Genomic DNA, 19,086 nt, shown 5'->3' with positions numbered 1-19,086 from the left:
GCCTTCCACGCAGGTGCTTCGCTCATGCTCCTTCCGTGCATGCGCTTCACTCATGCGGGTGGCCTTCCGTGCGTGCACACATGCGCGCGGCTTAGAAAACGTGGCTACATAGGACGGGTGTCTGAAGGAATATAAACCCTTCCATTCCCCACCATCCAGTCGGAGCTGAAGAAGCTTCTTGGATGAGAAGCGAGACGCCTTCAAAAGAAAAAAACAAGTCCAGTTGCCTCCTGAAAAAGCACCTTTGGGATATACAAATACAACAATAAATGCAACACAACAATAAAAAAAATAGCAAGCAGACAATTAGCTGCCCAGGTTTAAGTACAATATCTGATTCTACGGACAGCCGGATTGATGGGAATTTGGGACCATTCTTCCAGAAGCCTATTTGTGAGGTCACACACTGATGTTGGACAAGAAGGCCTGGCTCTCAGTCTCCACTCTAATTCATCCCAAAGGTGGTCTATCGGGTTGAGGTCAGGACTCTGTGCGGGCCAGTCAAGTTCATCCATCCCAGACTCTGTCATCCATGTATTACCTTGCTTTGTGCACTGGTGCACAGTCATGTTGGAAGAGGAAGGGGCCAGCTCCAAACTGTTCCCACAAAGTTGGGAGCATGGAATTGTCCAAACTGTCTTGGTATGCGGAAGCATTCAGAGTTCCTTTCACTGGAACCAAGGGGCCAAGCCCAGCTCCTGGAAAACAACCCCACACCATAATCCCCCCTCCACCAAACTTTACACTTGGCACAATGCAGTCAGACAAGTACCGTTCTCCTGGCAACCGCCAAACCCATCAGATTGCCAGATGGAGAAGCGTGATTCATCACTCCAGAGAATGCGTCTCCACTGCTATAGAGTCTGGTGGCGTGCTTTACACCACTGCATCCGATGCTTTGCATTGCACTTGGTGATGTATGGCTTGGATGCAGCTGCTCGGCCATGGAAACCCATTCCATGAAGCTCTCTGCGCACTGTTCTTGAGCTAATCTGAAGGCCACATGACGTTTGGGGGTCTGTAGCGATTGACTCTGCAGAAAGTTGGCGACCTCTTCGCACTATGCGCCTCAGCATCCGCTGACCCTGCTCCGTCAGTTTTTGTGGCCTACCACTTCGTGGCTGAGTTGCTGTCGTTCCCAAACACTTCCACATTCTCATAATACAGCTGACAGTTGACTGTGGAATATTTAGGAGCGAGGACTGGATTTGTTGCACAGGTGGCATCCTATCACAGTTCCATGCTGGAATTCACTCCTGAGAGCGACCCAATCTTTCACAAATGTTTGTAAAACAGTCTGCATGCATAGGGACTTGATTTTATACACCTGTGGCCATGGAAGTGACTGGAACACTTGATTCTGATTATCGGGATGGGTGAGCGAATACTTTTGGCAATATAGTGGATAGAGAGAGAGAGAGAGAGAGAGACAGACAGACAGACAGACAGACAGAGGGATACATAGATATAGATATAGATATAGATATAGATATAGATATAGATATAGATATAGATATAGATATAGATATAGATATAGATATAGATATAGAGAGAGAGAGAGAGAGAGAAAGATACATAGAGATATAGAGATAGGGATAGGGATGGGATGGGAATAGATAGATGATAGATAGATGATAGATAGATGATAGATATATAGATAGATAGATAGATAGATAGATAGATAGATAGATAGATAGATAGATAGATAGATAGATAGATAGATAGATAGATAGATAGATGATAGATAGATGATAGATGATAGATAGATAGATAGATGATAGATAGATGATAGATAGATAGATAGATAGATAGATAGATAGATAGATAGATAGATAGATAGATGATAGATGATAGACAGACAGACAGACAGACAGACAGACAGACAGACAGATATGGACTATGTATGTAGTCAAGGTCTCTTCCCCTCGAGATCCCATAGCTAAAGAGCTAAGAATAAGCCTGATGCTTGTGGAAACGTATTTTGATGTTCTTGTCAATGAGCCTCACTAGCTGAAACACAGTTAAGGGGGGGGGGGAGATGCTGACTGTGGCAAACCCGCTGATCTTTTTCTTGCTAGGTAGTCAGCATAATTTCCTAGAAGAGCTCGCTTTCCAAAAAGGAAGCGTGCAAAAATGCTGAAAATGCAGACTGTACTAGTTTTGATAATGCACAACCATAAGTAAGCCATTGTTCTGTTACCGGACAAAAAGCGAAAAAGAAAAAAGAAAAGAAAAAAAGAAAAATCCAGGTCTATGACATACTTTATCTCCACCAGACCTCTAACAGGATACTACGGTCAGGGTGAGAGTTTGAATACCAAAACAGGAAGCATTGAGGCCATTATAGGCTGCATCAACAGAGGGATAGAATCCAGAGAAAGTGGAAGTTTTAGTGTCGCTTTACAAGGCCTTGGGTAAGACCAGGCTTGGAATATTGCCTCCAGTTTTGGTTGCCATGATTAAAAAAAAAAAACGTGGAGACTCTAGAAAGAGTGCAGAAGGAAGATAATTTAGGGGTCTGGAGGCTACAGCATAATGAACTGGTTATGTCTAGTCAAACTGAGAGAAGGGTAATCAGAATAGAGCTGGAAGGGACTTTGGAGATCTTCTAGTCCAACCCTCTGCTCAAGCAGAAGGCCCTCTACTCGTGATGGCAAACCTTTAGGTTTCCAGTGCGCGCATGAGCACTGGCCAGCTGGCCTTCGGGTTTCCGCTGCTCCTGTGCACGCACGCGTTCCAGTTTGGGCACTTGGTGCCGAAAAGGTTTGTCATCACTGCCCTATACCGTTTCAGACAAATGGCGGGCCAGTTTCTTTTCAAAAACCTCCAGTGATGAGAGTACCCATAATTTTTGGAGGCAAGCTGTTCCACTGATAATAGTATCATCTGGCTCAAAGGGACCTTGGAGGTCTTCTATCTAGTCCAGGGGTCAGCAAACTGCGGCTCTAGAGCCGCATGTGGCCCTTTCCTCCCTCTGCTGCAGCTCCGTCACCGGTCGGCGCCACAATTTTGAGAGAAGCTCCTGGTGGGGGGGTGGGGAGAGAAGCAGAGTGCGCCAGGAGGAGACTCTCTGGCAAGGGGAGGGTTTTCCAGTTGTCTCCGCAACCGATAGGGCTTTCGGTTATGACAGGTAGAGGAAAAAGGACGCCGCGCTAGGAGGAGACTCTATGGTGGGGGAACTGAACTTCCGGTCAGCTCCAGAATTGAACAGGGGGCTTCCGGTTAGGACCTTTGTGGCCCCCGGTGTTTTCTTTTCTGTGGGAAACGGGTCCTAACGGCTCTTTGAGTGTTTAAGTTTGCCGACCCCTGTTCTAGTCCAACCCCCTGGCCAAGGCGGACTTTATACCATCCTGGTTAGGGATGACATGATAGCAATCTTCCAATACTTGAGGGGTTGTCACAGAGAACAGATGGTCTACCTGTTCCCCAAAGCACCTGAAGGCAGGACAAAAACAGTGGAAGATCATTAAAGGGAGACCCAATCTAGAAATAAGGAGAATTTTCATGACAATGAGAACAATTAATCAGTGGAACAGCTTGCCTCTAGAAGTTATGGGTGTTGCAACACTGGAGGTTTTTTAAAGAAGAGATTGGACAACCATTTGCGCAGAATGGCATATGGCCTCCTGCTTGAGCAAGGTGTTGGACTAGAAGACCTCCAAGGTCCCCTCCAACTGTGTTGTTCTATTATTCAATGATATATTTCATGAGATCAGATACAAAACTTTACATCTATCTATAGATAGCTATATATCACATTGGAAAAAAGTCTAAAACAATTGTGCATTTTTAAAATATTTCTGTATAATCTGCCTTGCAAATTTTAATCCTAGATATTAGCTTAAAAATCGTTGAAGGAAAACTGGCATATAACTCTGATGAGCTGGTTTCTTCTCTACCAAAAAAAGCTTGCAATCGAATAAAATCCTTAGAATGTCACAAGACAATCAACGCAGGAAGCCGGATGAGAAAAGCACTGCAAAAATTTGCAGGAAGAGTTCAGTTTTAAACGCCAGAAAGCGAGGGGGGAGGGGGGGGGAGATGAAGCAAGCAAAGGCAGACATGCTCAGCTATATAATGTGAGATTGTGCGAAGCACATTTTAAACAACATGTTTCAGAACCAAGTAAATTGTAGCATGCTTGCATAATCACACATTACAAGATAGCCTATTTCTCCCAGATGAAAGGTCCAGCTGCATTTTGGGGGGAAAAGCACCTTTGGGACATGCTTTTAAGAGTCATACGGAAAGCTAGAAGGATCAAGAAACTGTCATTCCGGGGAAATGATGTGCCAAAGAGCAGGGGCCATAACAGAAAACGTTATCCTCCAGGGAACTGCTAGAGGACACCCTAAGGTAGGGGTGTCAAAGTCAAGGACTGGGGGCTGGATCCGTACGGTGCTTAGATCTGGCTCGAGAGGCTCCCCTGGAAACAGTGACGGACCGTCCAGTGGGGCCTCGGCCAGCGAAAACTGAGTTCAGGAGCCCCTTTTCGCTGGCAGAGTGCTCGGGCCACCACAGGCGCCTCCAACATGAATCACGTCAAGCTGAGGTAGACCGGTTGCTTTCGTGGTGCGGAGACAATAGCTTGGTCCTTAACAGCAATAAGAAGTCCAAGGATCTTATAGTGGACTACAGAAGACATAGATCAGACCTCCAGCCCTTGGTTATCAATGGAGGCCGAGTGGAGCAAGGGGTCAGTTTTAAGTTTCTGGGTGCTGTCATCAAAGAGGACCTGGCCTGGGGCGCTCACATTGCAGCCCTGGTCAAAAGGGCCCAGCAGAGATTTTACGACCCGAGACTTCTCGGGAAACAACAACTGAATGGGAAACTGCTGGTGACCTTCTACCGTTGCACCATAGAGAGTATTTCAACTTGTTCCACCTGTGTCTGGTTTGCCAATTGCACAGTGGCAGATAGGGCGGCGCTCCAGAGGGTCAACGTCATTGCCCAGAGGATCAGGGGTTGCCCTCTCCCCTCCTTGGAAGAGCTTGAGAGCTCCCGCTGCCTTAAGAAAGTTCAAAACATTCTTAAAGATCCATCTCATCCTGGACACCCCCTCTTTTTTTTTCCAACTATTACCATCCGGCAGATGGTACAGTGCAATAAAAAACAAGGACAAATAGGCTGAAAAGCAGCTTCTACCCCAGAGCAGTAACTATATTGAATTCTATGGTAAAGTGCAATATTAATGCAATATCAAGGGTTTTCAATTTCAATTATACCATGTGAAGGATGTGTGTTTGTGTTTTTATTTTTATAGTTATAATGTACACTGAAGGTGGCATTTAATTTTGTTGTACGATGTGCAATGACTATAAAGTAAATTAAACTAAACTGGCCACGCCCATCTTGGGCGCACACCACACCTCCCACCCTGAGGTCAATCACAATCCTGATGGCCCTCAATGACATTGAGTTTGACACCCCTGCCCTATTGCATCTGGAACACGCCTCACCTTTTGAATCTTACAAGACCGGTGGACACAACCAAGGAGAGACAGTCCTGCAAGGAATTACAGTTAAATACTACATACAACACACAAATTCCCTCACTACACTAATCACCACATATTCTTAAAGGAGATGTAAGCTATCCTAGCCATATGTTTGGCAAACACGGTACTTATTTTCTTTTGCTGCTGCTTTCTGAGTTCCCATCCCTCCAAAAAAGCGATTAAATGAAAGCCGAAGTCCAACACAGAACACTGGCGGGGATATAATCCTATTATAAGTAAGATTAGTTTTCAATCAGCCACCAGGCTACTTAATTTGCACTGCACAGACCTTCGCCTATTAGCGTAAGTCAATCCCTTGTGGCACTGATAACCGAGCCTCTTCCCTCTTGCAAAGATTTCGCTGCTAGCCCAAATTGGGCTAGAATAGAGAGCTGCTGAACTGAAGAACGAAGGGAATGTTTCACAGTGCTGTGTGGGGCGCACCAGAGAGAAATTAGCAAAGCTTCCAAAGTATTCGTCTGCAGGCAATCATTTCTTTGTCAGAGACAACTAGGGTAGTACCGTGTTTCCCCGAAAATAAGGCAGGGTCATGTTTTCTTTTGACTCGCAAAATAAACGCTTGGCCTTATTTTCAGGGAGGTCTTATTATTTTTGAGGTGCAGGAGGCGGCGAGTGTGGTCACCTCATGGCTGCTGCTATTGCAATATTTTCGGGGAGGGCTTATTTTAGCGCATGCGCTCAAAAGCCCAATTGGGCTTATTATCCGGGGAGGTCTTATTTTCAGGGAAACAGGGTAGTTCTTTCATTTTTCAGTCCAAATTGTGGGGCAGTGTTTCTCCACCGTGGCAACTTGAAGCTGCGTGGACTTCAACTCCCAGAATTCCCCAGCATGTGCTGGAAAACACACCACAAAGAGATGGAGAAGACCCCCTAAAACATAAGCAGGTCTCTTAAAAACTCCTTTTACGTGAAAACTCCTCTAATCCCTTAATTCGGGGTAGAGTTGGGGAGACTGGATGGAGGTGAGCATTTATTGGCTGGATGCCCTTCCTGATGCCAACATGAAGTTCACAGCAGCATTTTTTCTTTGCACCATAGGAGAACCATAGGAGAGAAATCCTACCTAGGATTCAACTCTCAACCTTCCAAGTAACAGGGAAGAGTCTTCACCACTAGGCTACCATGACACTCAAAAGCACGCCTCTTACACGATAGGCAAAGTAAATAGCTATAGGTAGACGTTCCTTCCCAGAATCTTCCCTGTGCAAAAGAGGCCACCTTTTTTTTTACACACCTGAGAGGACAGGCCACTACCCAAACAGCCCTGAAAATGAGCAGCTACTTCCATTTCCTTTGTCACCAAGCAGCTGATATGTAGCACTTCAATAATGCATTCCTGGTCTGCTGAAAGGTTGAATTATTTGGCAGGCAAGGGACTTTTAACAAGTATGTCATCGGCAGCACCTGAAAATACTTTCCTTGAAATGATCCACCCCGCTGTCTTTTTCTCCCTGGGGGATCCACAATGGGCAAATGACTTAACTAGATGGGTGCTTATTCTCACTGGTTCCCCACTGTCTGCCCTATTTTTGCAAGCTGTACAATTGCAAAAGATTATTATTAAATTAGATTTTGGGACATATTTGTCCCGCTTTTGTTTCTTTATAAGTAACTCAAGGCGGCAAACATGTATGTCTCCTATTTTCCCCACAACCACTCTGTGAAGTGTGTTGGACTTAAGAGTGACTAGTCCAAAGTCACTCAAACAGTTTTCTTGTCTAAGGCAGGACTAGAACTCACTGTCTCCTAGTGTTTGGCTAAAGGTAACCCAGCCAGCTTTCACGCCTAAAGCAGGACTAGAACTCAGTCTCTTGGTGATTGGCCCAAAATCACCCGGCTGTTTTTTTTGTCTAAGGCGGGACTACAACTCACAGTCTCCTGGTGATTGGTCCAAAGTCACTCAACTGGCTTTCCTGTCTAAGGCAGGACTAGAACTCACTGTCTCCAGGTTTCTAGCCTGGTGCCTTAACCACTAGACCAAGCTGGCTCTATTATACTAGAATTTCACTGTACTCTGTTTTTCAGAACTGTCATTCCTGCAATCCTGCAATCCTTGGAGAACAAAATATAATTTTCCTGCAAATATTCCTGCAATCCTTGGAGAACAAAATATAATGGGGAAACTCCATTCTACATTCTCCCTCCTGCCAGATTAGGGAAGTGTCCTTTAAGTATTTATTTCCTGAGACTCTGGAAGTTCTTAAGACCCTTACACAGGGGTACTTCTAGCCTTTGAGAGCCAATTTGATACTACAGCTGAGGCCTGAGGAGATCCAGTTACAATCAGACTCCAACCTCAGAAATTCACTGCTTACAGGAGGTATTTAATGGAAACCAAACGATAAAAAGCTATGGGGAGATTCCCAGCAACTTGCCTAGCAAGCCAGAACACATAGTCAAGCTTTGTTCTTAAATGTTGCCTAATGATGCTGCACAGAAAGAAAAAGAAAAAAAAAAGGGGGGGGGGTTTCCATCAATTTTTTTGAAGGCGATAAGAACAGTCTCAGATGTAGGTGATTTATTTTTCCCAAATTCTATTGTTTTATCTGTAATGCTAAGACCCTTAAGGCATATTTTTGAATTGAATAGAGCTGGAAGAGTCTTTGGAGGTCTTCTAGTCCAACCCCCTGCTCAAGCAGGAGAACCTACTGGTATACTATTTCAGTTAAGTGACTGTCTAGTCTAGTCTCTTCTTAAAAACCTTCAGTGATGGAGAGCCCACAATTTCTGACGGCAAGCTGTTCCACTGGTTTATTGTCCTCACTCAGTGGCGGGATAAGACGGTGCCTGCTGGGAGCACCAGGTACCGTTCCGGTACCGGTTGCAATGGGATACGGAACCCACCACTGTCCTGACTGCTTCTCTTTGGTTAGTTTCCAACCATTGTTTCTTGTCCTGCCCTCAGCTGCTTTGGAGAACAGCTTGACTCCCTCTTCTGTGTGGCAGCCCCTCAAATACTGGAATATTGCCATCATGCCACCCCTAAGTCTTCTTTTCTTTACACTAACGAAACCCAAATCCTGTAGCCATTCTTCATTAGATTTAGCCTCCAGGCCTTTGATCATCTTAGTTGCTCTTCTCTAAACTTGTCCAAAGTCTCAACACCTTTTCTGTAGTATGGTGACCAAAATTGGTTGCAGTATTCCAGGTGTGCCCTTACTAGGTTTTTTATAAAGCGGCACTAACACTGCAAGTGATCTTGATTCTGTGCTTCTGTTTGTACAAGCCAGGATTGCATTAGCTTTTTTGGCGGCGGCTGCTGCACACTCCTGGCTCATATTCAAGTGACCGTCCACTCCAAGATCCCTCTCACAGTGACTGCTTTTGAGCCACAGCATTCCTCCTGGCCTTGCCAATTCAGAATAACCCTCCTGAGTTTAGTGGGATTTACAGCAGCCATGCTTATTTATTAAATTTATATGCTGCTCATCTCACACTGCAATGAGACTCTGGGCGGCATATACATTTAAAAAATAAACACACGTTACGTTGTACAGAATCACAGCTTCAGATGGTATGCGATGCTGTCTAATTGTCAACCCAGGATGAAAATTTCCCTCTCAATTACAATCACGCCAAACACACAGCAAAAGCAAAACCCCTTAACTGTCATTTTTTTCCTTCATATCTGAAGATTTCAATTAAAAACATGCAAATATTGTTTATAATATTTAAAACACATGATGTTTGCTTGGCCGAATGATCAAATCATACATGGGTCTTGACAAGTGCCTAGATTAATGTCAAATGCAATTAACAGACTGCTGAAAAGATTCACACCAAGCCAGTACTGAAACTTCTAACGAAGGCCAAGTGTCCCTCAAACACAAATTCAGATTTTGGTTTCAACCTTTACAAAACTAAAACATCTTTGAGCCTGAAATTCTGCCTTGCCGGTTTAGGAAGCTATCAGGACATTGTGATGGGGGAGTCAGAAGTCAACAAGATGGCAGGAATGGTGCCAGGATTGAAGTGCTACCCTTCTGTACAGGCAGATTTTCTCTAGGGCAGATTATGTCCTTTGGCAGAGATATCTATGCTTTGAACTCTTATAAAAACATCTTCATATTAATACTTTTTTTCAGGCCAGAAGGGCCTTCACTGTCAGTTCCGGTCTGCTGTATAAACTGCACTCTCTCTGCCTCTGGATAAGGCCTTCTCGGCTCTGTTCAAGAAATGTTTTGGGGTTTATAGGCTGCAAGTTGTCTTTTTCAATTAACTTTTCCATTCCTCTGTCTTCATAGGAGATGGAATCATAGGGCTGGAAGGGAGATCTTTCTTTCGTTGCTATCTACGAACAGCTTCCGGGATGCTTGGATAGGAGATGATTAATATAACAATTGCATCAGTAATTTCACTCAATGACGACATCCCATCTTCAAAGACGTACATCATCTATTCACCGCATAAAAGAAAGATCGGGTAATGGCACTTAGGGAGCAAAAGTAAAAGGGACCTGCTCTTTAGGACACTGGAAAGGTAACTAGAAAAACAGAGCAGTGGAAAAACACATTAACCATTAATGACAACCATTCTTACCAGGCAGTCCACTCTGACTCACATTTACACTCACGTTTATAGAAAGTCTCACAGCTTGATACAATTTCACCAAGGTTGCAAGAGGTGAGCCGCCACAGGGACTCTCTTGGGTAGTGAATTTATTTTTATTTGCAGGTAATCCTCGGCTAACCAACACAATAGGGCCCCAAGTTTCTGTTGCTAAGCCGGACAGTTGTTAAGTGAGTTTGGCCTGATTTTATGACCTTTCCCGCCCGAGTTATTAAGTGAATCGCTGCAGTTATTATGTTAGTAACACGGCTGTTAAGTGAATCTGGCTTCCCCGTTGACTTTTGCTTGTCAGGAGGCGGCAAAAGGGGATCATGTGAGATCTCGGGGACACTGCAACCGTTGTAAAAATGAAGCAGTTGCCAAGCCCCTGAATTTGAATCCCGTGACTATGGGGAAGCTGCAACAGTCGTAAGTGTGAAGAACAGTCATGTCACTTTTTTCAGGGCTGTTGTAACTAAACGAACTGTTGTTAAGTCGAGGACTACCTGTTTTAAACAAATTTATATAGATACCAAACTCAGAGATAAGTGACTCTGGATGGCACTGTTGTTGTTGTTAGTTGCAAAGTCGTGTCTGACCCATCGCGACCCCATGGACAACGTTCCTCCAGGCCTTCCTGTCCTCCACCATCCTCTGGAGTCCATTTAAGCTCACGCCGACTGCTTCGGTGACTCCATCCAGCCATCTCATTATCTGTCGTCCCCTTCTTCTTTTGCCCTCCATCTTTCCCAGCATGAGGCTCTTCTCCAGGGAGTCTTTCTTCCTTCTCATGAAGTGGCCAAAGTATTGTGAGTTTCATCTTCAGGATCTGGCCTTCTAAAGAGCAGTCAGGGTGGATCTCCTCTAGGACTGACAGGTTGGATGGCCTTGCAGTCCAAGGGACTCAATGCAGGAGTCTTCTCCAGCACCAGATTCAAAGGCCTCCATTCTTTGGCACTCAGCCTTCCTTATGGTCCAACCTGCACAGCCATCCATTGCAACTGGGAAAACCACAGCCTTGACTAGACACACTTTTAACTAAAAGCATTTTTTAAAAACAATAGAATAGCTTTGGGCTGCAAATTGTGGCACCTATCCTGGTATCCTTTTGAGCGTTCTGAGAGTTAATAGCCAACACATTTGGAGGGTACAACAAAGGGAAAGATTCACGTACGCCCTGTTAGCTGCGTTAATAATCATCCATGTTTCAAACAACTCCTTCATTTTATCTGTTCGGTGTCATCAAACGTGGAGCTTCAAAGGCTACTTTCCTACAGAGAGTTCACAAAGAATTCCTCATCTATTACAATTTCACCTCGCTTTTCCTATTAGCCCCCCCCCCCCCTTCTCTCCCTTGAATGTCAATATCTGGATTTATTTATTTATATTTCCTATTTCTAAACCGCTTATCTCCCTCAGAGGAACAATACAGGTAGTCCTTGATTTACAACAGTTCATTTAGTGACCGTTCAAAGTTACAGCGGCACTGAAAAAAGTGACTTGAGGACCGCTTTTCACGCTTACGACCACTGCAGCATCCCCATGGTCACGTGATCAAAATTCAGATGCTTGGCAAGTGGTTCATATTTATGACCGCTGTAGCGTCCCAGGGGTCACTACATGCTCCCCCTTTGCAACCTCCTGACCAGCAACGTCAATGGGGAAGCCAGGTTCACTTAACGACCCCGTTACTAACTTAACAAATGCAATGATTCACTTAACAACTGTGGCAAGAAAGGTCGTAAAATGGAGCAAACACACTTAATGTTTCATTTAGCAACGTAAATTTGGGGCTCAATTGTGATTGTTATGTTGCTGAGTATCTGTACTTCCCACAATACCCAAAAGTTAATTGTTTCCCCATGCTCCCTAGAGTTCATGTAGAGAATGACCCCAAAGTAACATTGATAAAGGTTAGAAATAAATGACCATAGGTTTGTATAGTGTCAATTTTGTTGCAACTGAGCTAGTAATAGTTGGTTGGGTAGATTACTTGGGAACCCTGTGTTACTGGAAAGTAATACAATAAAATAGCAGAGTTGGAAGGGACCTTGGAGGTCTTCTAGTCCAACCCCCTGCCTAGGCAAGAAACCCTATACCCTTTCAGACAAATGGCTATCCAGCATCTCCTTAAAGACTTCCAGTGTTGGGGCATTCACAACTTCTGGAGGCAACTTCTGTTCCACTGATTGTTTTAACTGTCAGGAAGTTTCTCCTTGGTTCTAGGTTGCTTCTCTCCTTGATTAGTTTCCACCCATTGCTTCTTGTTCTGCCCTCAGGTGCTTTGGAGAATAGTTTGACTCCTTCTTCTTTGTTGCAACCCCTGAGATATTGGAAGACTGCTATCATGTCTCCCCTAGTCCTTCTTTTCATTAAGCTAAACATACCCAGTTCCTGCAACCGTTCTTCATATGTTTTAGTCTCCAGTCCCCTGATCCTCTTGGTTGCTCTTCTCTGCACTCTTTCTAGAGTCTTTTCTACATCGTGGCGACCAAAACTGAATGCAGTATTCCAAGTGTGGTCTTATCAAGTGGTATCAACACTTTATGTGATCTTGATTCTATCCCTCTGTTTACAAGATGTAAAATGTTCATACCTGCACACCAAAGTTACTTTATGTGCAACAACACTTTCCAGTAACATAAATAGGAGTTTAAGGCTCAGGTGTCAGCACTGAGATGTCCAGAAATGTCTATATACTCGATTGATTTGTCTCTTCTGCTGGGGAAACACAGCCATATTTGCAAATCTGGTGTTTAATACTAAATAAATGTAATTAGGCTTTCAAGCAAATTAGTAGCTCCAGAAAGATTCACGCCAAGTAACCTTTTAAAGTACTGAAATTATGGATGCAGTGTTTTATCTTATTTTAGAGGAATCCAATCACAAGTAATAATTATTTTAAAAAAAACAAGTGTGATAATACAGTATGAGCAGCACTGCCTCTCATCAACATTTCCTATGCATACATTTTGCTTTATCATTCTATGCAGACTTCTTGGCAACAACTTTGGCAGAAATCTCACAGGAATTTTCCAGAAATGAATATTGTATATACTCTTTTCCAAAACAAAACCAAAAAAAAAAAGAGAGAGAACCTGCTCTGGAAAGCAAAGCATCTTTTACTTCACTCATCAAGCGAAATCCATTCAAGTATGAAATAAAGGGTCTTGGTTAGAAAAATACCATTTATAGATTTTTCTTTTTTCAAACCGAAATGGTTTTACAAGATTTTTGTACCTGGAGATTTCAAAGGTCCAGAAAGTCTGTGAGCCACCCAAGATTATGTGATACAGTCAGCTATATAAATTGAATAGAGATGCGACTTGTTTTAACTCCCACTAGCAGTGTTCTTTCAACTTTGGCACCTTGAAGACATGTGGACTTCAACTCCCAGAATTCCCCAGCCAGCAATTCTGGGAGTTGAACTCCACATGTCTTCAAGCTGCCAAGGTTGAGAAACATGGCCCTATAAGCATCTATATAACAGGGGTCTCCAACCTTGGCAACTTTAAGATTTGTGGACTTCAACTCCCAGAGTTCTGGTAGTTGAAGTCCACAAGTCTTAAAGTTGCCAAGGTTGGAGACCCCTGATCTATAAGACAGGTGGTATCAAAAAGGCAGACCTTTTTCCCCCTCCACTTGAACGGAGGATATTTATTTAGAAAATGAATAAGAGTGAATAGCAAAGAGGAACAAATTTTCCTACCCAACAAGAATAAAGAGGGTGTTTTTGGAGTTGTGTTTGTTAAACCCCCTGACATAAGACAGAATGCCAAGTTTATGTGGAGACAAAAGAAACACACAAAGAGCATATTCTTCTTAAGGACACCCACAGTCTGTTCTATGTACAGCTGCTATCCTGAGACTCAAATGGTTTTATTAAAACCCTTAAGGTAAAAGTTCCCCTCCTATATATGTGCTAGTCGTTCCTGACTCTAAGGGGCAGTGCTCATCTCTGTTTCAAAGCTGAAGAGCCAGCGCTGTGTGAAGACGTCTCCGTGGTCATGTGGATGGCATGATTCAACACTGAAGGCGCACAGAATGCTGTTTCCTTCCCACCAAAGGTGGTCCCTATTTTTCTACTTCCATTTTTTACGTGCTTTAGAACTGCTAGGTTGGCAGAAGCTGGGACAAGTCATGGGAGCTCACTCCGTTACACAGCGCTAGGGATTCAAACCGCCGACCTTTCTGATCGACAAGTTCAGCGTCTTAGCCACCGCGTCCCTTATTAAAACCCTTATCACTGCAATAAAAGCAAACATTCCACAAAGTAAAGTACAACATGCTTGTATTCCAAGAGGAAGTGCCTAAACTCTCTCAAAGACCAGCTGATAAAGTCTAGAGGCAACCAGGAAACTTACACCCACAATTCTTCATGGCACAACATGTTAGAAGCAGCATTATTGTGTTTTTTTTAAAAAAAATATGTTTAACCCCCTCAAGTAGAGAATGACTCTTTTAAGTATAGAGTCAATTCCGCAATTCACAGGCTTTTTTAAACAAAAAACAAAGCAAGCTGAATAGAAGGAGCCAATAGCCATATGTCTGTTTGGGGAAGGGTTTGTAACTTCAAGACAAATCTGAGGAATTCGATTTTTTGTTGAAAGACAAGGCGGTTTTGCGGGCGAATCCCAAAACCCTTTTCCCTGCTCGCTTATCCTTTGATGCGTCTCCCAGCAGGCAGCTTTGGAGGAAGAGCTGTGTCCCGCCCACGCAGCAAGGAAGGATTAGATAGATATTCAGGATTAGATATGCACTTGAAGTTGCAACAATACGGATGGCAGTACAGGAGATGCTTTACACCCTGTCCTTACACACACATGCGGTCAGTTAAACAAGGTTTGGACCTTCCTGCAGACACATTCCTGAACGAAGTGGAACCTGAGTACTCTGGTCAGAACAGCCAAGCAAAAGGGATGACCCAGCTCTTAAAGGTGGAAGGAATGCATCAAAGTACACTATTGAAGGTTAAACCTACATCTTTTTCCCGAGTGAAGTCAACAATTGGCTCCCTAAAAACAAACTGACCTCGGCAAAACAAACTGACCTCCGCAACATACACTGGGAAATTTGCAGAAGCAGGCAAGTTTTCCTCTAACTACTGCAGGGGTCTCCAACTTTGGCAACTTTAAGACTTGTGGGCTTCAAGTCCCAGAATTCCTCCGCCAGCCTCAGTCCACAAGTCTTAAAGTTGCCAAGGTTGGAGACCCTGAACTATAGGTTGCTCCAGCGGTTAGGGATCCATGTCTAGAACAGCAAGGGTGGGTTTCCCCCCCCCCCACCCCCACAGTACTTTGGAAACTCTTGGAATTATTTCTGGGACATATGGAGAACATAACTGCATCTGTTCCCATCATTAGATTTCTTGGACTGCATTCATAAAGGCAAGCAGTATTAATGAGTCTTCAAAACCTCACTCAAAAAGGAACTGTCAATGTAGCCCTTACACTTAAAAACCTAACGGTTATCAATTGCATTTCTACAGCCCAAATGCTGCAAGGGATTAAGCATCCCCTTTCCCCCCCCCCACTTAACAAATCTCCAAATGAGCAGATGCCACATCTAATTTTTAAAACGCTCATTGCAACACACCATCAACTTCTTAAATTTGAGCTGCTGCTACACTTTCTGAACTCCAAATGATTGCAAATAATTTTCAAACTGCTCCAATTTTCACATTAATGCTACCCTCCACCCCAGCTCACACCCATCCTATCCTTCATTGCCAATCCCACTATTACCCTCATCAGATTCAGTCTTCATGAACCAAGGGATGAAAAAATATACTGAAAACAAACAGAGATGCCCTGTAACTAAAAATAAACCTCCCTCAGTTGGATCATCCATGTTTATCTGATTCCTAATTACCACTCTTAGCTAACCTGTTATACAAGCCTATCTACCTGCCTCCCATCCAGTGGCAACTCACACCTCTCCCCCTCAGTTTTGTGCTCCTAATTCTGCCAGTTCAATTCATTCCCCCATTCACAAACAGTTTCATTAATTTGATCTCCCTCTAGATCTGCAGACATCAAACTGGGTTGTGCTGAGAATGCCGGCCTACCCTTGGCTCCTTTGCCAAGGAGAAATAAGGAAGTCAACTCCCCAGTTATTCTTTTGTCTTCGATTTCTGCTAAACTACTCACACCCATCCACCTTCGTAATGATGCCAACCTTTCTGAGTTACTTCCCTAAGTTTCAGCCACCACACCTGCTCCAATCTGCACCCAGGATACCACACACACAGTTTGAATCTAACATCTTTCCTTTTCATCTTAGCTGCTTCCAAATTAAAGGACATTAACCTGAAACCTTCCTCTTTCTAACACTTTGCTTCAGCTAATTTGCTCTGGCCACTTTAACCCAGAATAAATACCCTCTTCTTTTCCCATAAGGGACTCTCCCCACTCCAACTCACATGGAAACCAGAAATTGGGAGAAGGAAACCAGGAGCCTGCCTGCCTTCACCTACCATCCTGTACATCTGGGCCCAGTGAAAGAGGAAACCAGCATAGGCAGTATTAAACGGAGATATCAGGAAATCAAGCCAGGTTTATTCAAGTATGTGCACAAACAGCCAGAGCGCCCAAACAGTCTCCCCTCCCTTAAGCCCAGAAAGCCATTTTAGTTCTCCCATTAAAAACAACATTTAAACCCTCATATTGTCAACCTCCCGTTATTGCTCCTTTTTCCATAGCAGAGCCATGATCCAAAACACCGTAATACAGGCAGGCAGAAAACATGACATGTACACATTTCTAATCCTCCTGTCCCAACTCATCAGGAGGAGAGGGGGGAGAAAGACGCCTGCAAATGGGAGTAATTTAAGCCTAATTTGAAGAAATTGGAAAAGAAAGAGGAGAGTATCCAAGGTGGTCATTCAAACTCCTGGTCATTCAAAGTGGTCATTCAAAGCTCTGGTCATTTAAGGTGGTCAATTCAAACTCCTGGTCATTCAAGCTCCCCCCCCCCCAACTCCAATTCCCTATTTACAATGGCAACTGGCCATGCATGGATACATCTATTTTTGCTCAATAAATGAATAAACCCTGCTTCTAGGGCCACCCCTTCCAAAAAAAAACCACCTTCAATTTACCCAAGAAGCGAGTTTATTCATTTATTGAGCAAAAATAGATGTATCCATGCATGGCCAGTTGCAATTGTAAATAGGGAACTGGAGGGGGGGAGTGTGAATTGACCAGGGGTTTGAATTGACCACCTTGAATGACCAGGGATTTGAATAACCAGGAGTTTGAATTGACTACCTTGAATTGACCACCTTAAACGACCAGGGGTTTGAATTGACCACCTTAAACGACCAGGGGTTTGAACTGACTACCTTAAACGACCAGGGGTTTGAATTGACCACCTTAAACGACCAGGGGTTTGAATTGACCACCTTAAACGACCAGGGGTTTGAATTGACCACCTTAAACGACCAGGGGTTTGAATTGACCACCTTAAACGACCAGGGTTTGAATTGACCACCTTAAACGACCAGGGGTTTGAATTGACCACCTTAAACGACCAGGGGTTTGAATGACCATGTTGAACTGACCACCTTGAATGACCCCCTCGCCGACCCCCCAACTGTCAAACCCGCAGGCGGGGGCGGGGAGAGAAGCAGCCTCTGGAGACGAGGGCCTCGAAAGAGCCTTCACACGTTCGCCACGACACGTGTACTCGGGCTCCCGCACGACGACGACGACCCCACCCCACCCCGTCGAGAGCCCCCCTCCCCCACCGTGGGAGTTGTGGGTCAGGCCGCCTCACCTGGAGATGCTCCTGGAAGCGGATGGGCAGGATTTGAGCCATGGCGGCGGAAGCGTTGTTGGGGTTTGGGGGCTCCAGCACGACGCCGGGGATGGGGCGCTGGCCTTTCCTCAGGAACGCAGGCGGAGCAGAGGGCGGAGGAGCCGGCGGGGGCGGCTCGTAATGGCGGGGCAGGCCGAGGAGGAGAGAGAGAGAGAGACAGAGAGAGAGACGCTGAGGAGAAGCAGCAGCCCCCGCGAGCGATCCGGAAACAGCTCGCGCGAGCGGAAGGACACCGACGGGACTCCTGAGGGAAGAGAGCGCTGCGGCCGCACCTCCGCCTTATCCTCGCTCTGCCTGCGCCTTCACCTGCCGCGGATTAGCCCAGCGGCGGAAGGATCGCGCCGAGCAAAAGGAAGAGAAGGACGAACGCAACCCGCGTAAAGGGAATCAATGGGATAGGCGGAAGGATACGGAAAGAAGCCGGAAGGGACTTTATTTCTCTCTCTCCGCTCTCTTCCTTTCGGCCGGCCCGCGTCTTCGTCGTGGTTCGTCGTCCTACCCCGAAGCCACGCCCTCTCCCCGAAGATCCCTCCCTCCCCCCACTTTTTTTTTGCCACATCATGCGACACGGGCGGGGGAAGACGTCAGTTCCGTTCCGAGAGGAGCCCCGCCCATCTGGGAGGGGGGGAAATCATATGGTCAGAGGTTAAAATGGGAGAAGAAGAAAAAAGATCCGCAAGGTGGACGTTCTAGGGCGGAGGAAGTAGAGCGCCTTGTTCGCTTCCCCGGTGGAATGCTGGAGGAGTGAAGTCCGCCAACGGCGCTGCTTGTAATAGAGCGGGAGGGGGGGGGGGAATTGTGGGTTCGAATCCCGCCTGCACCTCAGGTTAGGGTGACCTTGAATCGGTGACCTTAGAAAAAGAAAGTGAAAGTAAGATGAAAACCGTGACGTGTTTGTGTATGTATATATGTATGTAAAATCTTACACGGGTGAAAGACCCGAATACAACAAGACCAGCATACCTACACCCCTGAAAATCCACGAAAACATATATATGTGTGGAGTGCTGGCTTTGTTTCAGTAAGTGGATTGATTGGCTGCCAATCAATCCACTTACTGAAACAAAGCCGGCACTCCACACACCCCCATCAAGATTTATAGAATATATATATAGTATATCTTCATAGGTTTGGATAGTTTGGCTTGGTATTCAAGATGTGTTCACCACCCCCTCTCACCTGTCATCACAAACCTATACAT

At 44.9% G+C, this 19,086-nt stretch overlaps 1 protein-coding gene across 1 annotated transcript in view; it reads right to left on the bottom strand.

Moving 5' to 3' along the window:
* CLTC (clathrin heavy chain) overlaps window positions 1-18,021 on the bottom strand; it is a 112,666-nt gene extending 94,645 nt beyond the window's left edge. The window contains exon 1 of the mRNA XM_081945372.1: window positions 17,844-18,021. Coding sequence (XP_081801498.1) covers window positions 17,844-17,885 — 42 coding nt within the window. The 5' untranslated portion in view covers window positions 17,886-18,021. The remainder of the gene's footprint in view (window positions 1-17,843) is intronic.
* Between the last annotated feature and the right edge of the window lie 1,065 nt (window positions 18,022-19,086).

This window comes from Natrix helvetica (genome assembly GCF_964273705.1).
Source record: "Natrix helvetica genome assembly, chromosome: 2".
Taxonomy (NCBI): domain Eukaryota; kingdom Metazoa; phylum Chordata; class Lepidosauria; order Squamata; family Natricidae; genus Natrix; species Natrix helvetica.
This window is presented reverse-complemented; position numbering and strand designations above follow the sequence as displayed.